This window comes from Doryrhamphus excisus, linkage group LG11 (genome assembly GCF_037039965.1).
Source record: "Doryrhamphus excisus strain RoL-2023G ecotype Guam linkage group LG11, RoL_Dexc_Guam_v1.1, whole genome shotgun sequence".
Taxonomy (NCBI): domain Eukaryota; kingdom Metazoa; phylum Chordata; class Actinopteri; order Syngnathiformes; family Syngnathidae; genus Doryrhamphus; species Doryrhamphus excisus.
Window position 1 is genome coordinate 16,901,671 of NC_136367.1, and position 14,402 is coordinate 16,916,072.

General features: G+C 43.2%; 3 protein-coding genes and 1 non-coding gene across 4 annotated transcripts; all 4 read right to left on the reverse strand.

Moving 5' to 3' along the window:
- Window positions 1-409: 409 nt before the first annotated feature.
- On the reverse strand, window positions 410-3,733 carry cidec (cell death inducing DFFA like effector c). Its single transcript, XM_058077125.2, has 6 exons — window positions 3,577-3,733; window positions 3,416-3,491; window positions 3,195-3,348; window positions 1,995-2,144; window positions 1,530-1,720; window positions 410-1,106 (listed from the first exon to the last, which is right to left on the reverse strand). The coding sequence occupies exons 2-6, from the start codon at window positions 3,466-3,468 to the stop codon at window positions 923-925; spliced, it is 732 nt and encodes a 243-aa protein (XP_057933108.1). The 5' UTR covers window positions 3,469-3,491; window positions 3,577-3,733; the 3' UTR covers window positions 410-922.
- A 2,837-nt stretch (window positions 3,734-6,570) lies between these two features.
- LOC131137303 (urocortin-3) lies at window positions 6,571-7,707 on the reverse strand. The gene is made up of 2 exons (XM_058085073.2): window positions 7,553-7,707; window positions 6,571-7,406 (listed from the first exon to the last, which is right to left on the reverse strand). The coding sequence occupies exon 2, from the start codon at window positions 7,394-7,396 to the stop codon at window positions 7,052-7,054; it is 345 nt and encodes a 114-aa protein (XP_057941056.2). The 5' UTR covers window positions 7,397-7,406; window positions 7,553-7,707; the 3' UTR covers window positions 6,571-7,051.
- A 2,055-nt stretch (window positions 7,708-9,762) lies between these two features.
- Window positions 9,763-14,351, reverse strand: uqcrc1 (ubiquinol-cytochrome c reductase core protein 1). Its single transcript, XM_058068893.2, has 13 exons — window positions 14,202-14,351; window positions 13,477-13,617; window positions 13,300-13,386; window positions 13,094-13,223; window positions 12,824-13,022; window positions 12,627-12,706; window positions 12,434-12,549; window positions 12,018-12,161; window positions 10,660-10,820; window positions 10,492-10,577; window positions 10,319-10,407; window positions 10,175-10,250; window positions 9,763-10,092 (listed from the first exon to the last, which is right to left on the reverse strand). Exons 1-13 carry the CDS (start codon window positions 14,262-14,264, stop codon window positions 10,028-10,030), a joined length of 1,437 nt encoding a protein of 478 aa, XP_057924876.2. The 5' UTR covers window positions 14,265-14,351; the 3' UTR covers window positions 9,763-10,027.
- On the reverse strand, window positions 11,831-11,953 carry LOC131101802 (small nucleolar RNA SNORA26). The gene has a single exon (XR_009119311.2). It is a non-coding gene; the product is annotated as a small nucleolar RNA SNORA26 (small nucleolar RNA).
- Window positions 14,352-14,402: the final 51 nt, after the last annotated feature.

Genomic DNA, 14,402 nt, shown 5'->3' on the forward strand with positions numbered 1-14,402 from the left:
GCTAGCGACCTAAACGGTAGCCTTCAAGTTATTTCCTTTAAACTTCAATAGCCAAAAACTTACCACTTCCACACTGATAGGGAGGATAACTATTAACAGTTATTTAACCTTTAACATGAACATTAATCAAACGTAATGATTTTTTCTGGGTACATGATACCATACAGCATCCATATCAAACTTTCATATCAAGGCAGGGGCCTCAAACTAGTGTCCTGCGGGCCACATTTGGCCCACGGGCCGCGTGTTTGAGACCTTTGGTCTATACCATATTATACTATGTCTATACTATACTTCAGTGCTTGAGGAAGACCTGACAGGAGACATTTTGAAAATGCCAACCTCTAATAGTTGCAATAACCAGCTTGCACTCGGATGAAACGGCCAATGAGATGAGACGCTCTACCCGGAATGTTTTCTGTGCATATGCAGATAAGTCAAAGTTTAATATAAAGCAATTTCAAACAAATACAAAATGCGCAAAATTCATATTGTATCTGCATTATATACATTTGCTTACAAGCTAAATAAGATCAGCCATTTATTCCATCATCTTACATCAGCATTACAACACACATTAAAAAGGAGTACACCGACTTCTGAGTCACATTTGTGCAGCATTTTTTTGACTAGATGGTCAAATTGGCACTTGGGCCGCTAATGTAACGTTTACTTTGGTGCTCCTCCACAGGACAGTGAACGCACCGGAGAGCCAGCTGGACCACTCGGCCACACATATAGGGGTTTACATTAAAAGTGCTAAGTTTTATTTACTCTCCACACAGGATGACATTTGACATCCAACAAGATTGATATTGTTGCAGCTGCTGCTGCTTCTTCAGCTATAGGAAAGTGTCTGAGATAAGACGCTCGTACGGTGTCAGATGCTCTGGCAGGGAAAGCTGACATGCAGAGTTCAACCTCAGTAGGCGGCTCGACCCAGCAGCAAGCTCTGCAGCTGCCCGATTCTGCCTTCCCGAGGCAGGACCAACCTCTTCTCTACTCTCCCCTCACAGTCCTCCAGAAGCTGCTCGATGTACCAGGAGGAACCCAGCAGGATGTGGCCGGTGGCCTGCATGGAGAAGATGGTCCACCGCAAAGCCTCCCTTGAAAACAACAGACAGATTTCAGTATTTCTCATCTCATGTTTGAGACAAATGGTGTGTACTTCAGTGTCGGGGCACAAACAATTCTAAAATATAATCCTCCTCTACAAGGTCCGTGCCAAAGCTGGAACCCTGCACATCTCTTTGCTGATGACATAACTCCTCACAAAAATTAATCTCAGTAAAATCAAACCTATTTCAAAGCTGCCACCCACACAGGTGCAGAGAGCAATGGATGATTGTATTTTCACTGCCAGATGATTGTTACAAATACTATTGTGCAGCACATGTGCAGTACCTGCAGAGTAGAAAAAAAATCATTTGCATTGGAGTCCAAATATTTAAGATTATGGCCTGTACTTCTTTTTAACACCGTTTCATATTTGTGTGTTTTACACAAAAAAAAAAAAAACATTCACTCACTTCAACATCCTCTTGGCGGCATAACAGCGGAGGTCATAGGAGACCGAGTAAACACCGTACAGTGTCGCTTTGACATTCAAGCAGCCAATGAAATCGTTGGGGTTGTTCTTGTAGAGGTCAAAGGTCAGCTTGGCCACATCAGTCCGAGGCCTCAACCTGCACTTGCTGAGCTCGTCTCTGGACGGGCTGTTCTGGAGAAAGACTCACATCAAAAGGGCTGCAGACATTGACGCTCTGGGAATGGAACGGGTCAGTCAACAGGTCTCATATGATGGGACTGGAAATGCCACTAGTGGGTGAAAAGTGGCATTTTATGACATTTACTATGAAGGATGTGTATATAAAAATACTTCCACGCATCTCTATAGATTTTTCATGTTATTAAAGTGGCACAATGATTCTCTTCAATCAGCATCACAGGCAGCTGAGCTGCAGTGCCATCTAGTGGCTGATCATACGCCGTACCTGAAATGGGGTCCACTTCTGTCCCTTCTCCAGCACCATGAGGACCGTGTTTTCCGGCAGCGTCAGGAAGAACTCCTGTGTGTCCACACATGTTCCATCTTCATCCAGCACCAGTCCACTGGCACACAGCACATTTAACGAGTCGCTCACCTGAGTCGTAAATGGATCACCGTCATGAAGTGGCTCACATGGACAAAATGGGTGATATAATTGCGAGATAGGAGAGAGAAATTCACATATCCAGCAACTTTGCACAGATAGGGACACGGGCATGCAAGTACTAAAAATGGCATAATAAACTTAAGTATGAATGTGAATGGTTGTTTGTCTATATGTGCCCTGTGGTTGGCTGGCAACCAGTCCAGAGTGTACCCCACCTCTCGCCCAAAGACAGGTTGGGTAGGCTCCAGCACCCCCACGACCCTCGTGAGGATAAGCGGTAGAAAATGAATGAATGATTGAAACTTAATACCCGTATACCCATCACAGTCAAGCACAGTCCAAAAATATAGGCTGAAATATGACAAACTGTATACCATCCATCTTTTATGCCGCTTATCCTCATTAGGGTCACAGGAGTATGCTGGAGTCTATCCCAGCTGATTTTGGACAGAAAGCAGGATACACCCTGGACTGGTCGCCAGCCAATCACAGGGCACAGATAGACAAACAACCATTCACACTCACATTCATACCTATGGACAATTTGGAGTCACCAATTAACCTAGCGTGTTTTTGGAATGTGGGAGGAAACCGGATTAAACCCAGGCACGCTAAAACTCCCAAACGGAGAATCGAACCCAGGTCTTCCCGATCTCCTGACTGTGTAGCCAACATGCGGCCCGAAAAAGTGTACCCAACATCAATTAGTGGTCCTTTACTTCCCTTCTCTCTTAACACCTTTAGTCAGGGGTGTCCAAAGTGTGGCCCGGGGGGGAATTTGGGGTCCACAGCACATTCTAAAACTACAATTTAACAAGATTACTCAAAAAAATAGCAAGAAAAGAAGCTGAAATGATACCAACACTAATACTCTGTCACCAATAGCGACAAACTGAAACTGGGCAGACCACATTTGGGATGCAAGTCATGCAAGATCAGGGCAAAAAGGTAAAAAAAAAGCTGAAAAGGTTGAGACTAAAAACGTGAAATGTAAGTTTGAACACCGCTGCCTTGAAATATTCAAGCCTCTTTGCTAACCTTGTTGATGAGGTCGTCTAGCGCATCAGCCATGATGCCCTTCTTCAAGCTGCGGTCAGCATTAGTCACACGGAAAGGCTTTGGTCGAGATGCTCGGCCGGACAGAAGCTGATGTGTCATGGAGGCACTGGCTGACATGCTAGCAGTCACACATCTGATGAAAAATAAAAAGGGGGGGGTGACTCATCTCTTTAATTTAAATGTGTTTTTTTTTTTATTACTTGGAGAAGGTAGCTGGGGTCAAGAGGCTGAGAGACTTCATGGCATAATCCATCGCTGCTCAGAGAGCTCCACAACCTGTAATCACCAATCGTGGAATGAGCACCATAAAAGTCAGTACTGGTCATGTAATTTATAATGTAGACAATAACAAAACGCTTACGCCAAGAAAGACTGGCACGGCTCTCCAGAATGATCCTGGAAATAATCCTGGTTGTGGTTGCCTCTGTGCTGAACTGGTGGTTGAAGCTGGGAGAAGCCAGACAAATGAGACAGCTGGCCGCTGAACCTTGTCCCGCTGTTGAGCAAGTTGCATGCCGTCAGTGTCATTGAGCAACACCTTGGTCCCTCCCCCATGACCGCCTTGGATTCAAATGTGTGCAAAGTTCAACAAACTTTAAACACATTTCTGCTTTTATTTAGCCACATCTTATGTCACTGGTATTGAAACATACGTAAGACGACACTGTGCAATATTGAAACACCATTAATAAAAGCAGAGCATTTTTTTCATCAATATTTGACATTGCTGTCACACCATAACTCATTTGATTTACATGTCATGAAAACAATAAGAATGTTAAAAAAAAAAACTTTGGCTGTGGTGTTTGGTTGGTATTGTTTTGTATTGGGGCTGCACGTTGACCAAGTGGTTAGCATGCAGGCCACACAGCTAGTAGAGCCGAGTTCAATTCCACCCTCGGCCATCTCTGTGTGGAGTTTGCATGTTCTCCCCGTGCATGCGTGGGTTTTCTCCGGGTACTCCGGTTTCCTCCCACATTCCAAAAACATGCTAGGTTAATTGGCGACTCCAAATTGTCCATAGGTATGAATGTGAGTGTGAATGGTTGTTTGTCTATATGTGCCCTGTGATTGGCTGGCCACCAGTCCAGGGTGTACCCCGCCTCTCGCCTGAAGACAGCTGGGATAAGCTCCAGCACCTCCGTGACCCTCGTGAAGACAAGCGGTAGAAAATGAATGAATGAATTTATGTTTTGTATTGATCGCTTGTGTATGTGGACACAAAAATCTACGAGACAGCAGGGAGTGGCTAATTTACACCAATTATACTCATTGATAACTGAGAAATATTTTTTTTTGTTTTGAAAACCCTATTAGCAACATATGCTAGCCAAAATATTGCATATAGTTCGATCTAGGTTGTGTACCTGGCCGGTATTTCTTACATGCGTTAATTAAAATTTGAGCTACGATCTCAAAACCAGTTCCTTCAAATATGATCGGAAAGCCATACATGATAGTGTGTACTTTATTTAGGTATACTGTAAGGTCAACCATAGGGTCCAAAAAGGCAATAGCGTGATCAGATGAAAGTCCATATCCTTAAAAAAAAACCCAATTTCTCAATTTTTGTGTAGATGCCAAAAGAGTAGGATGCAAAGCCAACAGTCCAAAAGGTTCCACGTGAACAGAACATCTTTTACTCTCACACATTTAATAAATAACCGAGTAGGAAAAGATAGTACAGGTAAATATGTACTGATAAATATGCACAGAATGTTCAGTGTGTGGTATTACGCTGGTAAATAGAGAAAAGGTCATGCTACAATACTTAATTCAACTTTGCCACACTATAAAAATGCTATATATAACTTGAAAAAAATGTGGAAAATGAACATAGGAGGGGAGGAAATGGGGTTTGGTTCTGGTTTGTTTGTCATTATCGTGTGTGGTTTTGTTTGCTTATTTTAAAAGAACAAAGACGATATTAAATTATCTGCATATTGTGAAACAAAATGTAACAAACGAGGTATAAAATATATAAATGAACGCACTTACCAGACGATGTGCTGTTAGGTAGAGCCAGATTCGGTGCTAATTGAGAACACCTGGCTAATGTTTACGACTGGTTGATTGCTACAAGTCACGTGACGTCCGGTCCTGACCGGAACTTGCAATTTTTTTCTTGAGTGCAGCGAACCATAATAGATAGACGCCGCATGGAGTGGGTTTGTCCACTTCTGCTATACGTCAACGTCGCCGCCATATTGGATGGGTCACGGCTGCGCTGTAAATGAATACTACGAAATTTACTTACTTTCAAAAGGGGCCTTTCTACAAAAATATAACTTAATTAATCTCGTTCATACATTCACACACGCACTAGTATACTTGGGAAACAGTTAGGCACCACTTTGCTGCCCAACTGTTTTCCAAGTATATTAGCGAGTACATTTACCTGTATTCATTTACAGCAGCCTTGACCCACCCAATATGGCAGCGACGTTGACGTACGTCTCAGCGCTCGATGTGGCGTCCATCTATGTCTATGGCAGGTAACACCGTAACTGCTAAATTTGATATCGATTTCAAAGTAACAAAATACAGGGACAGATACTTTTTACTTTAAATATTTCAGCTCCTTGAATGATGCTGTGATTTATCCTATTATTGATTATAATTAGATACAGATACAGTTTATAAACAGAATAGAGTATTTTCCCAAAGGTCTGGGATAATCAAAATGTTCATTTCATTTCATTTTCTACAGCTTATCCTCACGAGGGTCACGGGGGGGTGCCGATCATCAAGATGTTTTCTGGCAAAATTGAGATGAGACTCAGTGTTTTTTTTTCTTCAAAACTGGTTTTCATCCTGGTCTTGGAACTCTAGCTATGCAGAGTTGCGGGGTCTTTTGTGACCTCTTGAATGAGTCGTCGCTGCGCTTTTGGGGTCTTTCTGGATAGGCGGCCTCTCCTGGGAAGGTTCACCACCGTTGCATGTGTTTGCATATAGATAATGGCTCTCACTGTGGTTTGCTGGAGTCCCAATTGGGAGGGGGAAATCACTTTTTCCACACAGGGGCATATAGGTTTGGATTTTTTTTTTCTCACTTGTATTTAAAAACTACATTTTGGGTTCAATTGTGTTGTCATTGACTCATATTTAAATTACTTTGATGATGTGAAACATTCAAGTATGACAAAAAAAAAAGAAATCAGGAAAGCGGCAAACAGTTTTTCACACCAGTGTGTAGACTGAAATAGATATAAGTTTTAGTAGCAAATACAGACTACAAATGATGTGGCGTTTGCCGCTTAGTGCATACATACGTCTGCCAGGCCGTGATAGCGTCAAGGTGATGGGCGCCATAAAAAGAGAGCCAACTCCAGCATGAATCAGATGAACAGTTTATTTCACTCTGTTGAATCACATTTCATGCTCAGTGCAGGAGCCCCGATGAATCACGCTGCAGATCGTCTTCCGTTGCAGATAAAGACTTAAAATAGCCAAGAAGTGTCAAATGTAACAAGCATCGTGAACAAAAGCCTGGATGAAATGAACGCTGAGGTCGTTCTTCCCGGCCGAGGTCAATATCCTGCCGTGTCTTTGTCATGTTTATCAGGCATCGCCGTGACGCATTCATTTGCCTTTAACGGCTCGCTGCTGCTTGTCCATGCGGGGTGAAATGAATACGAATTATCGTGATGTTTCATTGTGTGGATTCATGACACGTGCACACGCGAGCAGGAGAGTTTGGATGAGAAGAATGAGAGCAATGAAGGAATGAAAGAGTCGAGCAGATGTGATATTGTTGCATTTATGGAGTACAAGTGATGTCATGGTACATACAAGTGAGTACTACCTCAACTAACAGCGTCAGTTCTCCTCCATTCTTATTTCCTCCTGCCAATCCGTGCCATCAGTTCTGCATTGGCTGCCGCTTTGGTCCTCAAGTCCTGGTTCTTGGCCAGGTCTATGAGGACGCTGAGGATGCTGGTGGGGACGTCAAGGGACAGGGCGAAACGGGAGCCCTGCTGGGCTCTCTTTGGCACCTGGGCGCGCCCTTGCCGGAGAACCGTGCGATGCTCCGAACGGAGCAATGAGTTCAACACTCCGCTGCGGTCGATGTCGACGGACGCCGTGCCTCTTTCCGCGTCCTCGTCAAACCCGGCGAGAGCAGGGCTGCTTCTTTGAGCGTGCAGCAGAAGCAGGCAGAAACAAAGCCGCGCCGTTCTCATGGCTGCAAGTCTGTTGGCGGGCAGAGAGCGATGATGACAAAGGATGGAAACTACTTCAAAGCTATCGAATTTAGCAAACATGCACACTTGATATTCAGTTTTACAATAATCAACTTCTTTAACCAATCAGATTTAAGAATAGTGACTTATACTTACTTAGTGGATGGGTGGTCACGTGACAAAAGTACTTGGACTCCCTGTTCTTGATAAATGACTAAAAAAACGCCTCGTATCTCCACTCCAGCGACAAGAGCGACTTGTGGTCCACGCAGTCGGACGTTCAAGTGCCTGCACGACCCCGTCTTCACTGCCGGACCTCTTCATCGCCCCCCCCCCTCCCTTCTTTTAATCTCATTTCCTCCCCACTCATTGCAATGGTTGTCTAAAAATAACACAATCACAATCATTTGCCTGTAAAGAATTGGACAGTCAACAGTGACCAATATCCTCTGACGCCAAATATGAAGTCGATATGATCTCTGCCGCGCTAAAATGCTCTCGCTTTTCATTTCATTTGTTATTGATTGCAATGATAAGAGAGATCACCGATTTGTGTGCATGATTGATATTATTCTTCTGAGAGTGAACATGTAACTGGTGTATTTATTAGGGACACTTTGGAAGAAAAAAAGCTGAGTTTTTTTTTTTTTTTTTTAGAATAAAGTCGCAAAATTACAGGAATGAAGTTGTAATATTACATGTCGTACTCAAGCTTTTATTTATAACGTGGCAGCAAAAGCCCTCATAAAGCTATGAGTTCTCGCATAAATTTACGACTTTATTCTCGTAATATTACAGGTTTTTTAGTAAATTTTGATTGTATTATCAAAATTTCAAAATCTACGCATTTTTTCTCACTAATGTACAACTTTTTTTCTTGTAGATTTATTACTTTTTTCTCCTAGATTTATGACTTTTTCTGTAAAACTCACAACTTTATTCTGGTAAATTGAAGACTTTTTTTTCCTGGAAAATTTCCAACTTTTTTTCCTCAAAATTTTTTTTTCATTCACATATTACGAGTTGATTATTTAGTTGTCGATATATCATTATTTTAATACTACTTTGTAATTTTTTGTCCTTTTTCCAAAGGTAATTTATGACTTTTTTTTCTCGTAAATTCACAACTTTTTCCTTGTTAATTTAAGATTTTCTTACAACTTCTTTTCTTATAAAAAAGTACAACTTTTTCCTCGTAAATTTATGGCTTTTTGTGTCCTAAATTTTATTCTTGAAATATCGGGGGGAGGGGTTGTTTGTTTTTCAATGTGGCCCTAATACGCCGTCTTACATTTTATTTTGGCCAGTCAGAAGCCTGAAAAAAAAGTTACCAGCTGACTTGGTCATGCATTAAAACGTACATCCAATATAGTAGGATATAAGATGTACAATGATAAGGACATTCTTTTTTTTCAACTTGTCTGCCGCTGCCTGAAACGCCAAAATGCATAGACAAATAAGCGTTTTTAAAATATCTGTATTCTTGTGGACACGCTTTAGTTTAGTTACTCCGTTTGCTCTTGCACAGAAGCACAATGTTTAATCAATGGGACATTTCCTGTTAACCTGTCAGACCTCGGAGATTTCTCCCGAACCCCAAGTGAGGCTGCTTACATCACAAATTCTAAAAGAAGCCGTTCTACTTGAAAGAGCATTCCCAAATACTGCAAAGATATTTCCGAGGCTTCATTAGGCCGATAAGCAACGACTGCTGAACCACTTTCAAAAAGGCAACCGTGTGCTTTTGTGTGACGTTCACTTGGAATAAAGTCATTCAATGATATCATATTTCAACGTGTGTGCTGCTTGCTGTCATATATAGTTTCGTAAAGGAGAAGTGTGCGTCAAACTAAAGTAAAAAAGAAAAATGCCCCCTGGAAAAGTACAAGGATGCAGTACCTCCTTCTCTTATTCACCTCCATTCCAGTCCGTCACTGGAGCGGTCCTCATCTCACTAATGACTCAAATATTACACGCTGGCCGGGCCCTCGGGGCTCCTGAAGCAAAAGGAATCATTGCGGATGTCCACAGATAAACAAACATGGAGTGCACATATGTCACCCATCGTCGTAACAAACGCTCATGTGTACCAGTCGCATCTCTTGTCACACAGCGTGACCACATATTGACATTAGATGACGTCATCTACGGTCTGGTCTATCATCCATGTAAGATCTCATCAGTTGGAACAGTGAAAAGTGACGTCAACATCAGTATGCGGTGACGTGTGGGGAGGTTCACGGCTGGTCAGGCATGACTACTTAGCGTTTTTTTTTTCCTTTCAAGTCTCACGCTCTAATCGATGTTGAGAGGTTGCTAATGAAGTTAAGAGGAAAAAAAAAATTCAAATAAAAATGAAAGAATAATAGGTGTGCAGATTTTGTTTTTATTTTCATCAGAATGAGAGCTTCTGTTATGTACAATAGGACAGAAACAAATCTTACAGAAATGATAAATATATTGTTGCTCCACACTGGTTGCATTTACGATGTTTACAGTACGTCCGCCCATTTTTACTGTTGGCTTAGTGGCTACCAGCGTGCATGATAAAAGACGTGTTTGAAAGACAGACAGCGCGGGTGGACCATCCTCGGTGAGAGGAGCAAAAATGAAGCAACGTCACAATGAAAGTTAAAACCTGAGCCAGTACATGGCACTGCGCATTCTGTTGTAGTCGGGAAGCTGCTCGACGGGCCCTGACGGAGAGGGGGCAGGAGGGGAGGACGATGAGAGGAAAAGAAGCAAACTCAAAGACATGAAAGGGGAACTCAAACTCACCGACAGCAGCCACAGCAGGACACTTGTCGTAGATGTACTTGGAGCACACGTCACGTACCATCCTGGGGGTCACGGCCTGAAAAGAAAGCATGCGTAGTCAAGCAAGCACGCGTCAGCTAAATCCTCCGTGTCTGAGCGACTCACATCAATCCTTGCGTCCCACTCAGCGAGAGGAATACGGCGGCCGTAGTTGAGAATGTGCCTGCCGATGTCATCGCAAATCGGTGTTGTTCCTACGAGAAACAGTCTTGTGATTATTCATGGAAACTTGTCGTTGAGTGTGTGTGTGTAAAGTGCATGAAAGCAGCGTTCCGTACCGTTGAGCTGTCCTACCAGGCTGGCCTTCAGAGCATTCTTGCCTCTTGCGACATCACTCTCGGTGGCTGTGGTGCACAAGTTCATCCTGGGTGAGTCAAAGTAAGTCTCAGTTTTGGGGGAAGGGGGTTCAGATGAGCACACTGTGTTGCGTGTGTGTCATTTCTGACCAAGCGTTCTGGGACCAGTGCATCATATCATCAATGTGATGCCTGTCCGTCACAAAGTAGATTCCCAGAAGGCCGGTGTCGCTGTAGGACGAGTGGAAGGCCTGGAAGCTGTGACACAGGTTTTCCTCCACTGCCAGGCGGGCCAGACGGCTGCTCAGGTGCTACAAGTGAACAAGGAAAGGACGTACTGATCAATACAAAAAAAATCAATGAGATCAAATCAGGAACATTGACAACCATGAAAACAATAAAAAATACTTCTGGATGCTAGAATACATTTTTAATTCTTGTAACGTGTTCCACCAACATTTCACAGACAAGAAAAATTGTGCCCATCACCCACAATCGTTATGTGAAACACAAACACCTCTTTCCCCTTTCAGTGCATTTAACAAGACAAAACGAGTCAATATGAGCTAGCCAACAATGCACACCATTGGGATACACTGATTTCAACAACGAAACCCTCTAACAAGGTTTTATGGCCTGATATGATCATGGTATGCTGTCATCATGCATTAAGAAATACTCTGATAACGTGTAATACTTAAAGTATCTTGCCGTATTTTGATGATTATAAAACATTACCAAAACGTCTTTCTTAGGGGCATTGAGCCCAGGAGTTTATGCTACTTCCAACAGCAACAAAAGCAGCAGCATAGAAACGACAGCACTTACATATCGGCTCTCAATGGGATGGCTGCGTCTTCCAGCACAAGACGTGTGCTCCAGTCCCCAGGTAAAATATGCTGACGGCTAACAAGCATCTTGTCGAGTCGTAGCGAAATTGAGAGCTAGGTATCCACAGTTTTGTCTGGGAATGATGCCGAGACGAGCGGCTAGCGAGTCGTTGTGTAAGATAAGTATAGTTTTTCGTGTTAGCTGCTACCATAACAATATTACTGTAGCATGGTTAATATACAGGTCAGTTATGTCAATGGAACACTGTTTTGCACCAAAACTGGTAGGTCCCATGACATGCATTGTTAGCTAGCTCATACTTTTCTCTCATTAACAATGCACTGAAAAGGTAAAGAAATGTGTTCATGCGCAAAATTCCCCCGGACGTCCAGTTTTCTATTAAGTAGTTACAAATTAAAGCAGCGTTTGTACGTTTTTAATAATTTGGTAGAAAATATGTAACGAAAATCTCAACTTCTACTTGTATTGCAGATGTTCCTCCCAACAGGTCCGGAGGCAGGGATGAAACCCCCCCGACTCAGGTTTACAGAGAGTATATTGATTTACCCCTCCATAATGGCCACTCAACACATAGTCAGTCTCAAGTGGGCAAAGCTTAAAGGGGAATGTGCAATTATGTTTTTTTGGAGACCATGCCAAAAATAAAGATGCCAAACCTTTCCACCACCGTAGGTGAGGTCGTAGCTTCCAATGATTGCGTTAGCCACCATGAGAGGCACAATATCGGGGCTGGCAGCACTGGCCCCCTCCACAGCGATGGCGATGTGTGCCAGAGGTAGAGCATCATCACGCATGCGGATCTGAAGAGAAGAAAATAACAATATGCCTTATGCATTAAAAAAAATTCCACCTGTGCACAAGTACTGTTCAAGTAGCATTAGTGTGAAAATTGACACTGCAAGCTACCCACTTGGTAAATATTTGCGATTTTGGAATTAAGGGTTCAAGTTCTAGACATACTAAGATACACCACTCATCGGTGGAGTGGATTCATCATCTCTGAGTCACCATGACATTTAAGGAACACTAACATAACACATTATTAAGCATCGCTGCAAAAACAACATCTCACCTCACTTCCTGTAAACCTGCAGGGTGACAACACAGGAACAGCATCTCCCTCGTACTCAAAGGACACGCCACTGAAGTGAGTTTTGGCCAAACCAACCAGCTCCTCATGGTTAACACCTACACGGTAGACACCACATGAATGCTTAATATGTGTAGAAAACTTCTCACTGTATGGTAGTACGAAGATCATCTACCTCCAGCAGCTGACAGAACCATACGTGGGGCCTTGTAGTGACTGTTGATGTAATCCACTAAGTCCTGGCGAGTGAGAGTTCTTCCAGAATACACAATAGTGTTTATTAGAAATGTACGGGGTCTGTCTAATTTACCACATGACAGAGCGGATGCAAGAATCTGTTATAGTTCTCAAATCGGATGAACTTTGGTCTACCTGGCATTGTTGGATGGTCCCAGTACACTCTGACCCAGAGGGGTACCCTGAAAGGCTGTGGCATGCAGCAGGTCCAGACAAACTTCCTGCAGGTTGCCTTCTACTTCCTCCAGTTCACGTAGCACGACGCCCCTCTGCTGCTCAAGCTCCGCCTCAGTGAGTGAGCAGCTCTGCACCACCTCTGACAGCAGCTCCACAGCTGAGGGAACGCATGTGTTCAAACTCCTGCCTAAAAAACCACACACTAAAGCTTCACTGATCTAACGTTACCTTTAGGCAGGTCTTTCGCCAGGGTCTTCATGTAGTATGCAGTGTGCTCCCGGGAGGTGTAAGCACTCAAGTGAGCGCCCATAGACTCCACCTCCTGCTCCAAGGCAGCCTGAGGATGCTTCTTGGTTCCCTGTGAAGCAAGGACCAAGATGGAACTGCTGAACTATGTTCAACTTCCCTGAGTTAATGCATCAATCCATGACCACCTTAAACGCCATGTGCTCCAGGAAAAAGCCTGCACCGTTGTTTCTTTCGCTTTCATAGCGACTGCCAGCACTGATCCATAGTCCAACCTGGAATGAACAGGAAATGTGCACAGCATAGTTGAGAAGAAGCACAATGTCATAAAGCCCTGCATTGATATGATTGTGTGATGTCCTTACAGTGCATGTTGCATGTCCCGTCTCTTCAGACGCGACCCTCAGGCCATTATCCAGGGCAGTGAGACGGGTTTCAGGGGCTCCAACCAGGCTTTGGGCATAGCTGACAGAGGCTTGTCCACGCCTCAGAGAAAGCAGGATGGGCTGGAGGTTGGGGAAGAGAATCAGAGATATCATTGAAGTCAATTAAATTCATATTTACATCTAAAAATAGCAGGACATTAAGTAAACAGCAATTGTCTATGAAAAATGAATCAAAAAGGAAATGTTTCGGTCATATTATGTGTACATGTTCATGTTATTAATGTGTCAAAGTAAAAACTTCAAAGTCACAGACTAAATTATGATTGAATAGACATCTTGAATGACAAAAACACGCGAATGACAATGCTTGAGTCCCCTTTGCTAAAGTTGTTAGCAAGGAAGCGTAGCAACATTGAGGGCAAACCAAGGAAGTGAGTTCAATGTTTAAAACTGACAACGTATAAAAGCAAGATAATACAAGGTATCAATCAAACGTCCCATATAATCTTAATAGCAGAAAGAAATTAGCTGTGACAGTATTATTTGCCGCTTGACCTTGCATTCACACTGAGCTAGCCAATGCTAATCGGCTAACTCAAGTTAACCACTTACGGAAGGTTTTGCAATTTAATTACTTTGTTGGGACCTTTATGAGAATATAACGCGCCTTTTTAATTTGAAAACAAACTCAAAGCCTTACTCACACTACGGGCTTTGGCTAGTACACGACCCACGGTGCTCCCAACTCGGCACACAGACGCCGCCATTTCTCAGTCCAGGCTACAGAGGACAGCAGTTTCCGCTGTTCTCCAGTCGTGGGTCTTCTTCGTTTGTGTTGTCCGCCTCGAGGCTATTGAGCGCCACCGTCTGTTCAAACGTGTTATTAAATGTGATGGGGAAGGCAA

Coding starts and splice junctions, on each gene's coding strand:
- uqcrc1 (XM_058068893.2), bottom strand. CDS start 14,264: ATGGCGGCGTCTGTGTGCCGAGTTGGGAGCACCGTGGGTCGTGTACTA. Junction 13,224..13,299: donor TGGAGCACATGGCGTTTAAG/GTGGTCATGGAT, acceptor CTTGCTTCACAG/GGAACCAAGAAGCATCCTCA. Junction 10,093..10,174: donor TCCTGCTGTGGCTGCTGTCG/GTGAGTTTGAGT, acceptor CCTCTCCGTCAG/GGCCCGTCGAGCAGCTTCCC.
- LOC131137303 (XM_058085073.2), bottom strand. CDS start 7,396: ATGAGAACGGCGCGGCTTTGTTTCTGCCTGCTTCTGCTGCACGCTCAA.
- cidec (XM_058077125.2), bottom strand. CDS start 3,468: ATGGATTATGCCATGAAGTCTCTCAGCCTCTTGACCCCAGCTACCTTC. Junction 1,721..1,994: donor AGAAGTGGACCCCATTTCAG/GTACGGCGTATG, acceptor GTCTTTCTCCAG/AACAGCCCGTCCAGAGACGA. Junction 1,107..1,529: donor GCCGCCAAGAGGATGTTGAA/GTGAGTGAATGT, acceptor GTTGTTTTCAAG/GGAGGCTTTGCGGTGGACCA.